Source organism: Elephantulus edwardii, unplaced genomic scaffold (genome assembly GCF_000299155.1).
Source record: "Elephantulus edwardii isolate Elephantulus edwardi_28Jun2011 unplaced genomic scaffold, EleEdw1.0 scaffold00109, whole genome shotgun sequence".
NCBI lineage: Eukaryota > Metazoa > Chordata > Mammalia > Macroscelidea > Macroscelididae > Elephantulus > Elephantulus edwardii.
In genome coordinates this window covers 6,115,578-6,134,352 of record NW_006399859.1, presented here as the reverse complement: position 1 = coordinate 6,134,352, position 18,775 = coordinate 6,115,578, and the positions used below count along the sequence as shown (strand labels likewise).

Sequence of the window (18,775 nt, the reverse complement as noted above, 5' to 3'; positions counted from 1 at the left end):
GTATTTCATGAGTTCCTTGTTTTTTAATGCAGCGTAGTACTCCATTGTGTGAATATACCACAGTTTCTCTATCCATTCATTTGTTTCTGGGCACTTAGGTTGTTTCCAACTTTTTGCTATTGTGAACAAAGCAGCAGTAAACATGGGTGTGCATATATCTGCTTGGGTGGCAGTTTTGGTTTCTTTAGGGTATATTTCCAGTAGTGGAACTGCTGGGTCAAATGGTATTTCTATTTGCAACTTTTTGAGAAAGCGCCATACTGTCTTCCACAGTGGTTGCACCGTTTTACATTCCCACCAACGGTGAATAAGGGTTCCAGTTTCTCCACCATCTTGCCAGCATTTGGTGTTTGCTGTTCTGTTAAATTTTGCTGTTCTTACTGGAGTGTGATGATATCTCATAATTGTTTTGACTATGTACACTTTTGATAACTTAATCCTTTTAGGTCTATAGGAATTCCTATTGTTAGATGTTGATTACAACTACTATTTTTCCTCACAAAATAATTTATGGTTAATTAAAGATTCAATTTAGATGTTGTTAATGTGTCAGCGAGTCACCTGTGACACTCATAGTGACCGTGTAAAAGAGCCCTAAACTCTGGTCTATCCTGTGCCATCTTTTTGTCTCTGACACATCCACTCCCATTACCCTAGTCACTGAATCGATCCATCTCATCAAGGGGCTACCCCTCTTGCATTGTCCCTCCACCCTTCCAAGCATAATGTCCCTCTCCAAGGACTGATCCCTCCTTGAAACATATCCAAAGTATGTCAGACAAAGCTTCAGAATCCTTGCCTCCAAGGAGGAGCCTGGTCTCACCCTCTCTGGGACGAACCTGTTTGTTCTCCTGGCTGTCCAAAGTATATTCAATACTCTTCTCCAGCACCACAGCTCAAAAGCATCAATTCTCCGTCTATCCTCCCTAGTCACTGTCCAGATTTTTGATGCATAGCAAATAACTGCAAAGACTATGGCCTGGATCAGGTGCATCTTAGTCTCCAGACTGACATAATTTCTCTTTAGTACTTTGGAGAGGTCTCTGACAGCTGACTTTCCCTATGCAATTTTTCTTAATTTCCTGGCTGCTGGTACCAAGAATGTTAACTGTGGAGCAAAGCATGCTGCCAATTGGCACAGTGGTGAGAATCTTTGTTTTCTTGATAATGAGCTTCAATTTAGATAGATTTTTTTAAAAAAATGTACCACTTTAAATGAGAACTTTGACTTTTTTCTTTTCAGTGGATATATTAACTTATGTGGTCTGGAAGTTGAGTGACTTTCCCAAAAGCCGTGTTATTGGAAGTGGCTGTAATTTGGATACTGCTCGTTTTCGTTACTTAATTGGGCGAAGACTTGGCATCCACTCTGAAAGCTGTCACGGGTGGATCCTTGGCGAGCATGGTGACTCAAGTGGTGAGCCTAAAGCACTGCTGAGCCCTACATATGCTGTGAAAAGTACTGCCACTATATCATCATATAGAGATTTGGTCATAAAGTAGTCCAGATGGGTAAAAAAACCCTTTTCTTCATTTTTAGTATTTATTATTTTTATGATAAAAATAGTTCTGCCAAAAACCCATTTAAATTTGAAAAAAATGACAATATTAATATAACCTTAATTGTGAATGATAAAACTGTAAGGCTTTCTTATAACAAAGAGTAAGTAACATAATGTGATTTATATTTTACTTGTGATTCTCTAGTTCAGTATTGTAATTAAAATAATTTTAATTCTTCATACTAAGAAACAGGCATAACTGGAGACAATGAAGGGGAAAAGGATGCTATGGTGACTACAGTCTTTTTTCTTAGTTATTTTTGGTTAAGTGCCTTTGAAATTTTTCTAATAAAAACCCTGGCTTTGGGTTAGGACTGAAGATAAAACTTACCTAGTGTTTCCATAGGACTGACTCCCAGCTGACCCTCCAGTGAGTTTTCAAAGGCTGCATATCACTTGAGGGGATACTGTCCACTTTCTCCCTTAGAGAAGCTGGTGGATTAGCAGCACATTCCTTTGGGTTGGCAGCGGAGCTTAAATGCTCCAACTGTAGTAGAACTGTGAGCCCTTTTCCTGGAGATTTGAACTTAGTAGCTCTTGAGTCGGGTCTCAGACACCTAATTTGTTTTTAAACATTTTTTTAAATTTTTTTAAATTTTTTTGTTTGTATGTGTGTGTACCATCAAATCGGATCTGACTGGTACAGGAGGAGATGGCCCCTCCTTCTCCGGCAGAGCATCTGGTGGATTCGAACTAAAGATTTTTAAAATTTAATTTTTTAAAATTTTAAATGTGTGTATACCACCAAATCAAATCTGACTGGTACAGGAGGAGAAGGCCACTCCTTGTTCACCAGAGTATCTAGTGGATTCAAACCACGTACCACAAGAGCGCCCTCACAGACAACTGAATTTTGATGTGACTAATAAGGAGCCTTGGTGGCACAGTAGTTAAGTGCTTGGAGAGTTAATGGAGAGTTCTGTGGCTCAAACCAAACAGCTGCTTGAAAGAAGTGGCAGTCTCCTAAAGGTTACAGCTTTGATAATCTCATTGGTCAGTTCTACTGTCCCAGTCAGAATCTATTTGATGGTACATGTTGAATATTCCCAGTTGAAAATCAAGGGTATAGAACATTTTACTAAGGTAAAATAAACAACCTAAGCCTCTGTTAATAATACGACATGATGTAATAAGTGTATTCTTTGGAAATTTTTCCCAAGTTGCTGTGTGGAGTGGAGTTAACATTGCTGGTGTAGCTCTGACGAATCTAGGAAGTGATAAAGATTGGGAACAGTGGAAAAATATTCATAAAGAAGTGATTGCCAGGTAATGTTAGTTTCACACTTTTAGCACCATAAAAGTCAACTGCGTGCCTAAATGATACTCAACCAGAGGATGAATTTAAACCTTTTAAGTGTTGCTGAAGTTCTCATGGAGCTCTGGTGGCTTGGTGGTCAGGAGGTGCACTGTCAAACCAAAGGCAAGCAGTTTGAATCCACCAGCTGCTCTGTGGAAGAAGGATGAGCAGTCTCCTTCCATATGATTTACTGCCTCGGAAAACCTGCTGGATGGTCAGCTATGAGTCAGTTCCTCAGCGGCACATGGTAACAACCAAGTTCTCATACTTTTCTTTAATTACTAAATTAATGTTTATTTTTGTGAGACTATGTTATTTTTATTTATAAGAGTTAAATACCTAAGTAGTCAGGGATGGAGGTTTAGCCACTGCTGAGACTAACCTAAAGTCTAGCACATAGCATCCATCCAATTGTTGCCTGAAGGAATATATAGTTATTATATTAATGTATTAGTAGTATGCAATATTAATATATTCACCTAAACTTAATATGTTAATGTTATTTTATATGAATATTAATATATATATTAGTCTAGGAATGAATATAAAGATTTTTAGAATAGGTTCAAGGCATGAACCCTAATGACCAAAGACCAGATGAATTAATTTATGAAGAGAGTAAAATGTTCTTACAGAGGAGGAAGACCACAATTGATGATAGAAGAGACTGAAAAAAAATTTACACTAGAACACTGAGAAGTCAAAGGGGAGAAACACAAAAGTAAAAGAAATGAGCAGAAGATTTCAGAAGGCAGCTGGAGAAGACAAAACAAAGTATTACACTGCAATGTGCAAAGAACTGGAACTGGAGAATAAAAAGGGAAGAACTCGCTCAGCATTTCTCAAATTTGAAGAACTGAAAAGCAAAATCAAACCTCAAGCTATGGGCAAAATCTTGAATGATCATGAAGCATCAGAAGATGATGGAAGAAATATATAGAGTCACTGTATCAAATGTATGACCTTAAAAAATTTCAGGAAAATAGCATATGAACATGAGCCAATGGTAACGAAAGGAGAAAGTGAAGCTGCACTGAAGGTATACTGGCAAAAAATAAGGCCCCTGCAGTCGATGGGATACCAACTGACGTGTTTCAGCTAACAGATACAGCCCTAGACATGCTCATTAGCTTATGCTAGGAAATCTGGAGGACAGCTTACTGGCCAACTGACTGGAAAAGATCCATATTGTTCCCATTCCTAAGAAAGGTGATAACTGTGAAAATTATCAAACAAATATACTTAATATTACATGCAAGCAAAATATTGCTGTAGATCATCCAGAAATGGCTGAAACAGCACATCGAAAAACAGCTACCAGAAGTTCAAGCTGGGTTTATTTAGAAAAGGTAGTGGCAACAGGGGATATCATTGCTGATGTCAGATGAATCCAGGCTGACAGCACAAAATACCAGAAGAATGTTTGTGTTACATTTACTATGCAAAGGCATTTGACTGTGTGGATCATAACAAATTGTGGCTAACATTGAGAAGAATGGGAATCTCAGAACACTTAATTATGTTTAAATGAAACATTGTTGTCTGAATAGAGCAAGGGAACACTGCATGGTTTAAAATCAGGAAAGGTGTGTGTGAGGGTTGTATCCTTTCTCCCTACCTATCCAGTCTGTATGCTAAACAAATAATTTGAGAAGCTGGACTCTATGAAGAAGATTGGAATATAGTGGCATCAGGAATGGATGAAGATTCATAACAACTTACATTATGCAGATGACACAACTTTACTTGCTGAAAGTGAGGACTTGAAATGTTTGCTTATAAAAGATATAGTCTTCAATATGGATTACATCTCAACATCAAGAGAACAAATGTCTTTTACCACTGGACCAGTAAGTAGCATCATGATAGATGGAGAAAGGACTGAAGCTGTCAATGATTTCATCTTACTTGGATCCACAATTCAAACTCTTGGTACCAACAGTTAGGAGATTGAGACAATGTGTTAGACAAGTCTGCTGTCAGGGATCTCTCCAGATAATTAAGGAGCAGTGATGTCAGTTTGAAGACTAAGGTGTGCCTGATTTAGGCTATGGTCTTTTTAATAATTTGCTATGTACCTGAAAGCTAGTCAATGAATAAAGATGACAGAATAATTGATGCCTTTGAACTGTGGTGTTGGAATAGAGTACTGAATATCCCTTGGACTGACAAGAGAGTAAGGATGGGCACTCTCCACCTCTGTGATTTATTGCCTCTGAAAACCTGCTAGAGGATCAGCTGTGAGTTGATTCTGACTCGGTGGCACACAACTAGAAGTCAAAAGAACAGGTGTCTTGTAGAGAGTGCACCAGAATGCTTCTTAAGGCAAAGACAATAAAGCTCCATCACACATACTTTGGGCATGTTTCTAGGAGAAGCTGTTCTTGGAGAGGTACATCTTGCTTGGAAAGGTAGAGGGTTAGTGAAAGGGAGGAAAATCCTCAATGAGATGGATTGACCCAGTGACTGCAGCAATGGGCTCAATTGTGTCAGGGATGATAAGGATGGCAGGATGGGGCAGGGTTTAGAGCTGTTGTTCACAGGGTTGCTAAAGGTTGTATGTGACTCTGTGGCATTGAATAACAACAGTACCAAAACCCGAAATTGTTTGTAAGCTTCAAAAGGAGCTCTAGTGGCCTTGTGCTACATACAGTTATGTGCAACTCTTATGTGGGGCTAAGGCTTTTGGAGTTTCTAAGGATAGGGCCTGGCAACAGTTGCCTGTTTCAAAGATGATAGTTTACCAATTTGGATCTGCAGTATGGGAAGAACAGGCCTGCTGGGAGTGAGGAGGTAGGGTTACCACTCATTTGAACTAGAACAGTGCAATCCCAAAGTATGCAGTTCAGATCCACCACCTGCTCCAGGAGAGAAAGATGGGCCGTCTCCTCCTGTGTGATTAAGAGCCTCTGAAAACCTGCTGGAGGATCAGCAAGCTATGAGTTGCTTCCAGCTCACTGGCACATAACAACAGACTGCTCTAATGAGACCATGCGAACTGTGGCCATGCAAGGCATTTTTGGTGAAGGCCCAGAAGGAAGGTAGAATTTGAATACTGGAGAGGGTACAGATGATGAAAAGCAGCAGCAGAAAAAACAGCAGCAGCGTAACAAGAGGCCCTGAGATGGATGCCAGTGCATGATGACATGGCCTTTGACTCATGGAGCAAGAGAGCTGCTGGTGGAATGGAATGCCGACAAGCAGCTGTCTTTAGAGCTACGCCTGCCATGAGAGCTAGGGAGCAAGGTTGGTTTGGGCTGTCTCTGCACACAAAGATCCAAGGAGCTTTGTAACATTTGCTGGAATAGAGAAGAGACTGGCTTGGCCCCTTTGAGACCGAGAAACCAGGAAGCAGAAGGTGATCTGCCTCAACAGTCTCAGAGAAGAGAGGATTATTTAGAAGGCTTGAGAGCTAAAAGAAATTGTTCTGCTGGGTATCTGACTTGCTTGGTGCCTGTTATCTTTTCTTTTTCTCCATTTGTAATGGAAATGCTTATTTTGCTTCTGTTCTTACCATTGTATTTTGTTGTTGTAGTGTGCCGTATGTATGCTGGAACCTATGCATAGCTGACCCTCCATCGGGTTTTCAGAGGCAGTAAATTGCAAGGGAGGAAGTTGTGTTGTTAGGTGCCATCAAGTCAGGTACAACTCATGGCGACCCTATAACAGCTGATTTAAACGCAGTCCTATCCTGTGCCATCCTCCTTATCTCTGACACACTGGAGCCCACTGTTGAAGTTACCATTTCAGTCCATCTCATTTGAGGGTCTTCCTTTCCTATGCTGACCTTTCATCTTTCCAAGCATGATATCCCTTTCCAAGGAATAGTCTCACCTACCTAAGCTACTATATTCAAAGTATGAAAGACAAAGCTTTGCTGTCTTTGCCTCCAAGGAGTACTGTGGCTGCATTTACCCCCAAGATATATCTAACGGTTTTTTTGAAGTCCATGGGATATTCACTACCACAGTGGCATCAATTCTTCTGTCATCCTTATTCTTGGTCTAGCTCTCTGACGTGTAGCCAGTGATTGAGGAAGAAAGTAGGTAATCTATATTCTAGACTCACAGATAAAGAGGAATTTTGCACAGGAGGGAATTTAGACTTGGAGTGGAGACTTCTGGGATGGTGGATGATGAGAGGATTTTTTTTTTTTCATTTTAACAAGGACATGAATTTTGACGGGGCCAAAGAGAGGTATGTCATGGACTAAATTGAATATCCTCAAAATATGATGTAATGTAGAAGCTATGTAATGATTTCCTGTGATCAGAAACGATTGTTAAAGGATTAACACCCTTAATCTCACAACAGCCCCAATCCATGTAAGGGAACTACCCCTGGGGTATGGCCTGTAAGAACACCTTTTCTCTCACAAGATATAAAAGGACAGAGATGAGCAAATAGGGCAAACCTCTGTATCACTAAGGCAGAAGAGCAGGGAGTGAGTGGATCCCTGTTTGGGAAAACTCCTAGTCACAGGGGAGGACAGAAGGAGCTCTTCAGGGAATGCTGGACTACAGGTGCGGGAGGAAACAAGGTCTGTTCTCTAGAACTAAGAACCCCTCTCTGGAGCTGGCACCTGAATTCGGATTTCTAATCTTCTAAATGTTAAAGAGGATAAAGTGTGTGTTAAAGCCAGCTGTGTGTACTATTCGTTATGTATTCCCACCAGTTATCCCAAGGGGAAAAATGAAGCATTCTACTTCCCTATAGACTTAAAGCCTTAGGAAGTGTACAGGGGCGTTCTACCTTGTCCTACAGGGTTACTGCGGGTTCAGTAATGCAATGGCAAGGAGTATATATACACTCATAATGCAAATGTTAACACTAAGTAAAATTAACATTAAGTAAAATTCTTCTAAGAAACTGCTAGGAGACTTATGGAAATCCTTTAGTTTTGTAACTTTGTTAAGGAAGTGATATAAAAAGGAATGTTCAATAATTATTTCTTCTAATTTGTTATGTTCATGGTTTCTCACTCCACAGTGCCTATGAGGTTATTAAAAGGAAAGGTTACACTTCCTGGGCCATTGGCCTATCTGTAGCTGATTTAGCAGAAAGCATTTTGAAGAATCTTAGAAGAGTGCATCCTGTTTCCACCATAGTTAAGGTAGATGCTCATGTCTGAAAAATCACTAATAGAAAATAAAGTAAAAATACTGATCACCTCTTATTTTTGAGGTGAATTATTTGGAAGCACTTCTAACAGGCGATTATCCTGTTGCAGTTGAGAACTCTAGTTCAGTGTACCTTTGTCTGTCCAGCAGCACTTCTTATATTCAGTTAGTAAAAAATTCTTGCACCTTTAGGAGTTAGTTGAGTGAACAAACTATAAATATCTAGTTCATATCAAGAATCATTATGAGTAGTGATCTTTTCATTTTGAATTCTCTAACACATCAGTTATGTTCTGTGAAGAGACTAGGGAAAAAGCAGTCATCAAAACATTGCCAGATAAGATCTTGGGGAGATTGGGATGTGGGCAAGATCCCTCCACTAGTCTGTAGGCTGCTGTTGTTAGCTGACTGTCCAGGGAGTTTTCAGAGGTAGTAAGTTGTACGGGAGGATACTGCCTATCCTTCTCCCATATGGCAGCTGGTGGATTTAAACTGCATGTCGTCGGGATTTCAGGGCAACTTTGTTGGGATTGCAGGACAGGCCACCAGAGCTCCCTCCCTAGTCTGGATAGGTGCAATTAAAGCAAGTTTGAACTAAATTACTGGGGGCGGGAGAGAACAGAAATTATTATATGATTCCAATTAAAAAGTGGTTTTGAGGCAAGTAGGCAGGATAGTGATGGCTGGGTTTCAGAAAGCACAGCAAGAGACTGGTCCTATGTGGAGAGATGGCTGATGAATCAGAATAATAAAAGGTCTAGTTAAGTTTAAAAAAAATGGGTTTCTCTGCCATTATCTGTATTTACCCATCGTCAAATACCCATTCATTCACCCACCAATTTCTGGGTCTCATATTTTAGACTTCCGGTAGAAAAAATAAAAACTCAAGTCTTTACTTTCAGGACCTCTATGGAATAAAGGAAGAAGTTTTCCTCAGTATTCCTTGTATCCTGGGAGAGAATGGCATTACAGACATTATAAACTTAAGTTTAACCCCTGAAGAGGCGGCTCATTTAAAGAAGAGTGCAGAAACACTTTGGGCAATTCAGAAGGAGCTCAAGCTTTAAAGTTGATGAATGCTCCCACACTGATGTTACTTAGAGAAAAATAGTTCTAGAATTATAAACATCAAACTTTTGAATAAATATGAATTCCTACAGTTGGCAATGAGAAAAGGAAGAAGGTCTTCCCTGTTTATTTAACCTTCTAGCTCTCAGACACTAGATGATACGCTGTTTCTGGGATTTTTCCCCAATTCTCAAGTGACTGCATGCAGTTAGTGTTTTTGGTGTCTCTGAGCTGCCTGTCGTATTCCCCAGTAGCTGCCAATTGGTTCAAAAGAATGTAAAATGTGTTTACTCTTACAGAAATTCTGATTCTTTTAATCAAGAGTATTTTTTTTTCTTGTTTTTGTTTTTTGTTCTGGCTGATAGTTGTGCTTATTTATATAGTATTTTAAAATTTATGACTTCCTCTATAATGTAAAAATAGAAAGCTATGTACACATAGCTAAAAAATAACTAAATGTTAATTCTAATCCTAATACTGAATAAACAAACTTTGATTTGATCTTGCTACTTTTCATTCTGGTTTTGTGACTAGACTGTACTTTTTAAAGCAAAGATTTTAAACTGTATAAACCCACCTCAATGATGACTGACACTAAGTTTACTGTTTTCTTGGGGAAGGGTATACAGTGAGTTATCTAGATTTTAAAAGAAAACATCCTCTTAAATCAGAATATTCTTTCTTTGCAACCTCATGAACCTTCGAGAGCCAGCACTGTGACTGAGAACACTGCTGTACTGTATTACTCAATGGGATGCACAGCAGCTTGCTGGCTGACTGGGTACAAACCTGGCGGCAAGCCAACACTCCTATAGAGACTGAGTTCAAATGACAGTAAAAGCAGGGAGGCATTGTACACTCTATCTTCCGTTGTTCCAAATTTTCTTCTCACAATACCCATTTAATTGTGACTTGATCAAACTGCCTAGTTAACATGCTCTCAGGTAGCTATGCTTCTAAGAATCCAACCTTTTCATGTGCTGAAAGCAGTTATGGTTTCATCAGGCCTAGAAAGGAACAAATCTTAGCAGAGATTGGGAAGAAGCCTTTCACAGAAAAAGTCAAACACCTCAGTTCAAATTCTGTGTGTTTCCGAAAAAATAATAAGTCCATTGCTGTCAAGTTGATTTTGACTCATAGCAACTATACAGAACAGAACAGAACCATCCCATAAAGCTTCTACGTGTGCAAATCTTTATGGAAGAATACTACGTTTTTTTCCTGCAGAGAAACTATGTGTTTGAACCACCAGCCTTTCAGTTCACAGCTGATAGTTTAACAACTACTACCAAGTATCTTCACCTATGCGGTAGTTAATATTTTTATTTTTACTTGGGTGAAGGTTTATAAAATCATATTGATTTTTTTAGTACAATCACTCATAGATCTATTATAACTTTGCCTTTGATTAATGTGGTTAATTTATTACCATATTGTCTAATACCCATGTGGTATTAAAAACCTCCACTGCTGTTGAACAAATTCCAACCCCATTTGGAAGCAGGAGTGGCATCCACTTCCAAAACAGCTTGCCTCCGGAAACTCTGAACAGTGCTCACGTCTTTCGTTTATAGTGTCGCTATGAGTCATCTACGACTTGATGGCACTTAACAACAGCAAATGACCCTGTATTAAATAAAATTAATTTTATATACTATAAACAGTAAATTTCAACTTAAGATGGATATGAGGTTCATGTTTACTAAACTAAAAACTTCTTTATAAAGTTTTTTATTTTTTTAAGGAATCCAATAAAAACAAAAATTATGCAACAAATTTTATTTAGCATAGTCAGTCCCAACATTCAGCACAAAAAGAGTTTACAGAGAATAGAAAGTGCATTAATAAAAGCCAGTCTTTACCAAAAGAAAACAGAAAATATATTATTGATTCAAAATATTTTACACTTGAATGATATACTGCAATAACTTATTCTGGGCACCTACTTTTAAGAGAAAAGAAGAGAAGAAAAGAACGCTTTAAGAAGAGCTCCGTCTCCAGCTGGTATCAGAGAAGTCAGTAGAGGTCACTGAGACCGGCAGTCTTTCTTGCTTTTTGCATTAGTGCCCTCAGCTGGAACTGTTTACGGGACAGAAGACGCACATGCTAGGAAGGGAGGAAATGTCAACAGTTTAGAATCCAGGCCTAGGTGTTCAGTATCAGACACATTTTAATTTAGATGGTTTTAGAACCCTAAACTTACTAGCTATCTCAACCTTCCTTTGGAGTCGATGCTATATAAAATGTGACTTTTTTAGTTCTCCCAGGTTGATGCTGGTGAACTGTATTAAGCAGTCTTCTGAGACCTAAGAAAGGTTTACTCTGAGGGGAAGCACCACATTATAGGATATGACTCGGGAATTTTAGCTACAGCATGCCAAAGGAAGTTTTACCGTGATTGCTACAAAAGGCGAACAAAAAACTTTGATAATCATGACTGATTCTCTCACTTGGCTAAGGAAGGGGAAGGAAACTGATAATTGGCAAAAGGGGCAGTTTGGTCTCTAGTCTGGTTCTCTGCAGGTGGCAAAGGCTCAATTCCTTCTCTCCTGCACCTCCATGTGAAGCTTCCTTTCTGAAGCTGTTCCACCCCAAAAAGGGTCAATGTACTGACAGCTTCTCCTAAGAGTCTGTTGACACCCACTTGTCTGTGTGAGACCTTTTACCAGGTCTGAGTGAGGTATGTGCTCTGGCCGCCTACCCTGAGTGAGGTAAGTGACATCGGCAAGTAACTAGACAATTCAACTACAAAAGTGAACCAAGTATCTAAAGGTCACTGTTCTTAAAATCCTATTTTCTTCATAACTCACAAGACAGCAATAACTATACTTAGCATAATGGATCTTCATATTAGTACAATAACATTAGGCTTGAGCACTCAAAAAGGCTCAAGTGCCACAGAGTTGTTTGATTTGGGAAAACTGGTCTGAAATAATGACATTCTTAAGAAAATGAAAGTATGATGGTGGGTGATCTCAATTAACTGGCATGACCTCAAGAACCAATAAAATCTGATTATGCCTCCTACCAGCTAAGGCACAAGAAGAATTACATCCATCTTCACGCTGCCTGTTGGGGTGGGGGACAGCAGCTACTAGTCCACTTTCCTTCCTCAGGTCAATTCTAAGTACTGTGTTGATGACAGGACCCTGCTCATTGCCATATACCCCACTTACTCTCTTTTGGTAAGACAAGGAATCTCACCCCCCCACCTTTAAAAATTTCTGTTTTCCTTATAGTTTTCACGGTCAGTGCCTCGTTAAACCCAAGTTTCACAATCCTGGGAAGCAGGTGAGGAAGACATACCTTTAGAAAGACATCCAGGTCTATTACTCCCCTCCGCAGGGCTTCTCCCAGGTAAAAGATAGTGTCTTCAATTGCATTTTCCTCTGCATACAAATTAAGAATCTGCTTGTATAGAGGGGCCGTGGGAATGATGACTTCATCAATATCATTGTTTTCTGACTGATTTTCCATTTTCTCCAGAGCTGAACTGAGTTCTTCATCTTTCTTTTTTAAAAGTTCTATGTTTTTATCAACCTCGGCCTGAAAAGGGAATAGGCCAAATTGAGGAGTTCACACAAACTGTATGTAATTATCCATTTATCAGCCATTTACAACTAAATTTTATAGAAACAGATTTGTTAATAAAGCTATGTTTACACAACTCATGGATGATTAATGCTTTCAATAACACACTGATCAGAGGTGGAGGAAAAGGTGTAATCTAATAATATAAGGAGTGAAAACAGGATGGTGGTGAAATACCCTGAGCTTAACAGGGACAAATGAGCTTGTAAACCAAGCCATTACATGAGACACTTTACAGCAAGAAGTTCCTACTTCCATACACAGAAAATGAAAAAAGGTATTTTTTTCCAAACAAATATGGGCACCTGCCTTAGAGGGGTAAGTTTCCTGGGTCAAGAAAGAGAATTGAATGCATAGAGCCCCAACACTTGCTTCTGGTAACAAAACATAGTGGCAAGTGGTGGCTGTGGCTTTGAATTATACTGGTGCCACTTTTCCGAACTTCTGAAAATAGCTGGTGACTGCAAAGCTCATTTTACACACTTTAAAGCCATTTGAAATGTCAATACTGCTTTACCTTTTGACCAAAAAGGTACATTTATTGGAATAAATTCTCCCTCATATGGTGATGAAAAGTAGAGAGTAGAAGCTTAGCCTCAAATAATGGCCTTTTTGGAGTGCAGGATAAATTACGAGGTTTATAAGCATGCCTATATAGATGTAGCACTGGTGGCCTAGTGTTAAGGAAGTGAGCTGTCAATCATTCTCCGATGGAGAAGCTGGTAGATTTGAACTGCTTTCCTTTGAGTAAGCAGTGCAGTTCCTTGCCACTAGGCCACTAAAGCTCTCCATCATCCATCAATACTGGTGCCTTTTAATCAACATTAAACAAAATCCACAGTGTGGCTTATACACTGATTCTCCTGGGCCAAGCAGTTTGATGTGATAAATATGAGAAGGCTTAGGCAGTTAATGTTTGCATACACTATTTTTATGCAGCTCTTTTCACCCCCCCCCCCCCATTTTTTTGTGTGTACCATCATATCGGATCTGACTGGCAGAGGAGGAGATTGTTCCTCCTTCTGCAGCAGAGCATCTGGTGGATTCAAACCATATGCAGCTCTTAAATAACCCAAATATCGCTAGTTAATTGAGTGATTTAGGTGAGTTCAGTGAAGATGCTATTTTAATGCAGGTCAAATAACATTTGGAAACAGCTATCCCTGAGGCTGCAAAAAGTCTGCAGAACCTTTTAATGGTTGAGATTCTTATTTTCTGGTATCAATAAACATTCAAATACTCTACCGCTGGCCAAAATATCATTCCTTAGAGTGAGAGTGTAATAAAATAATGCTCTCAACATCATCCACCTCCCTATTCAAGACCAAATTTCATAAAGCTCCATTTGGAACAAAGTGATGGTGTTGTTGTATGTTGCTGAGTCAGAACTGATCCACAGCTGATGCTCCAGTGTGTTTTCAGAGGCAGTAAATTGTATGGGGGAGGAGATTGCCTATCCTTCTCCCACAGAGTAGCTGGTGGACTCAAATGTCCCTTCAGGATTGCAGCACAGTTTCTTACCACTAGGCCGTCATAGCTCTGACTTAAAGTAATAGGAAGGTTATATTCAAATGCTTAAAGATAGCGATAATTTTCTGTAATCTTACAACATCCAGCGCAACCATGGTACTTACAGAAGAACACTGTGCCATGGTTACAGTTCAGTGTGAAAACTGCTATTCTTCAACAACAAGCTACTTACTACTTCTTGATCTAAACGGGTAACCATCTCTTCTAGCTTCTGGTGACCCTTTTTAAGGTCTTCCTCTGTTCGCTTCAAGGCATTGAGCTCTGCCTGGGCCCGGTCCATTTCCTCCTTCATGCGCCATCTCAGTTTGTCACTGACAGCAGAGATAAGGGAGGCTCGGATGGTATCCTCGCTGATTGTGCCATCCCTGCTGGGCCCTGAGGGGAAGAAACCATGAAAACCATCTGCTTTGTTTCTCAAGCTCTTCCTCATTCTCTCTCCTTCAGAAAACAGGACAAAATGTGAGCCAACACTTTCAAAACAGGAAGAATGAATGACAGTTGTATGTTAGATGTCATAATTTCATAAGAAACAACATAAAAATCTGAGTTGATTCAGAAGTTATCTCCTCAGAAGGATACTATTAATTTCCTTTATTTATAGCCCAATGAAGTACTGAGCTATTTTTTTTTTCAGTAAGGCAGAAAGTTCTATCTCTACATATTATAATTATTTCCAGATTTTTGACAAATGGAGAATAAATTTATACTAAGGTAGAAATATTTGGTTTTGTTCAAGCCCATTCTTCGGCTTCAATGATAAGGACAGGGGCCCACACAGAGAGCAGTCAGAGGACTGAGAATGAGCAAAGCTTCCCTAAATGGAAGCATGGGCTATTAACACTTTTCTTCTACAAGACTCTGGCTGCTTTATTCCTTACCAAAAGACTAGGGGAGAACAAAAGAGAATGCTAATAAAAATTTATTTATTAAACAACAACAGCAACAAAATCCTCCACTTAATTTAGTTCTGATTCTTCACCATTCTTTTTCAAATGATGATGTCTGAGTATAATTTCTCTGTATACTTCAGATTAAATGAACTTCTTGCTTAGATACTCCCTTTAAAAATATCCTTCAACTTAAGTATGAATATTTTTTATGACTGTCAATATTTTTCAGTTATATTCCTCAATGAGCAAATGCTTAAACAGTATTTTGAGTTTAAAATATATTCAATGGCATATCATGTAGGGAAATAGGAGGTATATTTAACCTTAATTACCTGTAACAATTTATTACTTTAAGTGGAAATTTCTTACCACCTTGACAATGAGTTCCACTTACTAGGGGGAAAGGAGTTCCTTTGTTTACAAAAATGTGCCAAGCCCTCACCACTCTTGCTATCATAATAGGCTTCTTCCTGTTAATGAGCTTAACTGTCTCCAAAAGAAAACAGCTCTGTCTCACACACACACTGCCACCAGCTCCAGGAGCTCCTCAGCTCTGTCTGAGCACAACTCTCACTACTCTCAATGTGGCTAGATCACGCCACTCTCCATGATTATAAAACTGTACAAATTGTTCTATTTCAGGTTACTCTGAGTGCTTTTCAAAGACCCTGTAAATGAGATTTTGAGTCTGGCCTCAACAAGAACCATATATTCGGTTCTTTTGACTCTTGCTCTTGTTTCCATCAGATAAGAACTTCATTTTCTCTGACTTTGATCTTCTAGTAAGAAAAAAAAAAAATAAATGCTCCGATGGTGTCTCTTGTGACCAGTTTTCCCTTCAAGTGTATTTTGTCCAGTTGTCTTAGGGACCTTGCTTGTGCACAGTGAAAGGAATGTCCCAACATGAGACTTCTGGTGTTGACTACTTCTCTATGCAAATAGTATCAATTCTGCAGCACTTGTACAATTGGCTGGTTATTAACAAACAGTTTACACATTCATGATTTTACAAAAGTATTCAGGTTATTCATAATTATGAGAAGCTAAAGCATTTATTCTTTCATACAGCCTATGCTTTGAAAATTCAGAAAGCACAGTAAAGTTAGAGGACAACTGCATTTCTTAATGAAAACTGAAGTCTTGGGGAAGAAGTGGAGAATATCAGTAAATAATAGAGACACAGAAAAAAGTAAAATAAGGTCTTGGTTTCAAACCTTTTGTCTCTTAATAGTTTTTCTAAAATGCTCTCATAAATTTACTAGCTATTGTACTGCTTTCCCCCCATATTTATCATTTTCTTCTCTTTTTACCCACAGCCTTCTCTATCCTGTTTTGACTCCCTTCCTCCCTCCCTTATACCCAGGGAAAACAGGATGACTGGCAGCTATTCTCCACTTAGTCTGAAGCCTGACTTTTCTTTCAACCACTTTCGGTTCTCAGGGAGCATCTCCTCTCAGCCCTGACCTTCCATTTCTCATATCCTTACAGAAAGGTTGTCTAGGAAGATGGCCTCAATAATTTTTCTTAGCACTGAAAGCTTTGCCCTGCCCACAGCCCACCCCAAATCCTCAATGCTTCTGATTCCTACTTGAAGCCCTAAGCCCTCTTTAACCACTTGCTCACAAAGGTAAACATCTTTAGAACATCTATACAGAGATGGCTGGAGTCTTCCACTCTCTCTCTCCTCCCTCTCTACTGTGGAAGAATATTCCAAACTCTTTTAATTATGTGTTTGACTCTTGTTCAAAAGTACTATACATCCCTTATATGACTTTACGACAGGAGTCCAGAATGAAGGCTGCACAGTAGAGTGGACTTGGGGGGAGGGATTGTGTAACAATGAATAAATGGAAACCCTAAGTCTCTGTAAACTTTCATTACAATTAATAATAAAAAAATGCATCAAAAGTACTATACATCCCTTTCTCACTAAGGCAACTTGCTTTCTTCTAAATTCCTGAGAGGACAAAGTGCTAGTTAAGCTTCCGTCTATGTATGTGCAGCAACTACACTCAGGATTTTCTATTATTGTTCTCAGGTTAAGCTCTTTTCTTGGCTAAGAAAAAATCCATTTCTATACCTCTTTCATTAGCCCCAAACCTTGTGTAAGCTCTGAAACCATCATCTCTCTAGCTCTCCTCTTCTCTGAGTTCAAGCCTAGTCTAATCTAGCATCACTATAATCCATACATTTTTAATGCTAACAACCTTCAAGGAACACGTACACAAATTGATTTCTTGCATGCAAAATGTTATTCTTTTATGTATAAAGTAGAGATACGCAAAATACATAAACAGATATAATCTGTGGCATTAAAATGTCAATGGAGGTGATTAGGGGGGAAAGGCTTATTTTTTGGGAGGGAGGGGATAAAAAGAAAAAAGGGCAAGAAGCATTGCTATAATCTTGTGGTTCTTGTTGTCTGACCAGATGTTTTATTTTAACTGTTTAGTTACTGACTTTGTCACTATATCTCAATCTCATTTCAAATACTAGGGTCTACATTTGATACATAGGGGAGCATCTGACGGTGATAATGAGGTCCTTATAAATGATCTAGGTGATCCTGCTTTTCCAAAACCAGCTCTACCTTATCAACAGCAAAACCACTCCAAACTAACAAAAAAAGATTCACGCCCTTGAATGTCAGATTCCAGCTCTGCCTTTTCCTGCTGCACTGCTGGAATGTAGCAGAAAGTAGTAACTGAAATAAGTATTCATAATGATTATTTATAAGTACATAAAAGCTCCAAGGTAAATGGTGAGGGGTAAACCATATGAAAGTGCTCATCAGTATCGCTACAATTTGAAAATCAAGAAACAGAACTTCTAAAGCTTCACCAACAAATGAAAAGTGAGTAACAGATCAAATATATTTAACATCACACAATTTAACACTTATCACTGCTTCTATTTATACAAATAAGTAGCCATCATAACTTAGTGCTAAGTCCTTCAAGAGTCAAAAGTCTTAAAAGATATTGTTCTTATCCCCAAGGAAATAACAAAATTGTTTACTAATTGTCTAATAATAACTATTATCACTCAGTCTCTTAAGACTTGCTTTTGGCAGAAAGGTGAAAAACTGATAATGTTTGTTTCTCACAATGATTTAAAAAATGCAAAATGCAATAAAATTAATTTCATAACAATAAAAGATAGAATATAAAAGAATCTTTACTGTGACAACCTATCTTTCGATATATAAACCAGTCTCTAGTCTGTTTATCTGCCAAAAAAAAAAAGTCTAAGTATAGCCATTCCCCACAATTCCTGGTTTGTAACCTAAGTTCAGTCTAGGCTCAGGTATGCACATATCTTTCTTTATTCATGTTCCATGTTGCCTCTCTCATATTTTAATTGTAAGGCCAGGAAGACGTCTGAGCAGATCCTAATTTGAATATGTAACAAGTGAGTATTTTAAAAAATTATTATTTTTATTATTTTTTAATGTGTGTACCAACTGGCAGCATCAGGATGGATGCTGAAGAGATTGAGATTGTATACAGCTTTAGTTTGCTTGGCTCCATAGTCAACAGTATTGGCACCAGCAGCCAGGAAATTAAAGGGCGCATTGCCATGGGAAAGTCTGTTGTTAGGGACCTCTCCAAAGTGCTGAAGAGCAATGGTGTCTCCCTGGAGACTAAGGTGTGTTTGATACAGGCCATGGTCTTCGCAATCACTTGTTATGCATCAGAGAGTTGGACAATGACCAAG

At 38.8% G+C, this 18,775-nt stretch overlaps 2 protein-coding genes across 2 annotated transcripts in view; one reads left to right on the top strand and one right to left on the bottom strand.

Annotated features, from left to right (window-relative positions):
* Nucleotides 1-9,046, top strand: part of LOC102864484 (L-lactate dehydrogenase A-like 6B-like) — a 20,874-nt gene extending 11,828 nt beyond the window's left edge. The window contains exons 4-6 of the mRNA XM_006892071.1: nt 2,737-2,828; nt 7,849-7,972; nt 8,882-9,046. Of these exons, the coding sequence (XP_006892133.1) occupies nt 2,737-2,828; nt 7,849-7,972; nt 8,882-9,046 (381 nt within the window). The remainder of the gene's footprint in view (nt 1-2,736; nt 2,829-7,848; nt 7,973-8,881) is intronic.
* A 1,765-nt stretch (nt 9,047-10,811) lies between these two features.
* Nucleotides 10,812-18,775, bottom strand: part of TSG101 (tumor susceptibility 101) — a 65,726-nt gene continuing 57,762 nt past the window's right edge. Inside the window, exons 8-10 of the mRNA XM_006892026.1 lie at nt 14,341-14,543; nt 12,354-12,593; nt 10,812-11,153 (exon numbers count right to left, since the gene is read on the bottom strand). Coding sequence (XP_006892088.1) covers nt 11,064-11,153; nt 12,354-12,593; nt 14,341-14,543 — 533 coding nt within the window. The 3' untranslated portion in view covers nt 10,812-11,063. The remainder of the gene's footprint in view (nt 11,154-12,353; nt 12,594-14,340; nt 14,544-18,775) is intronic.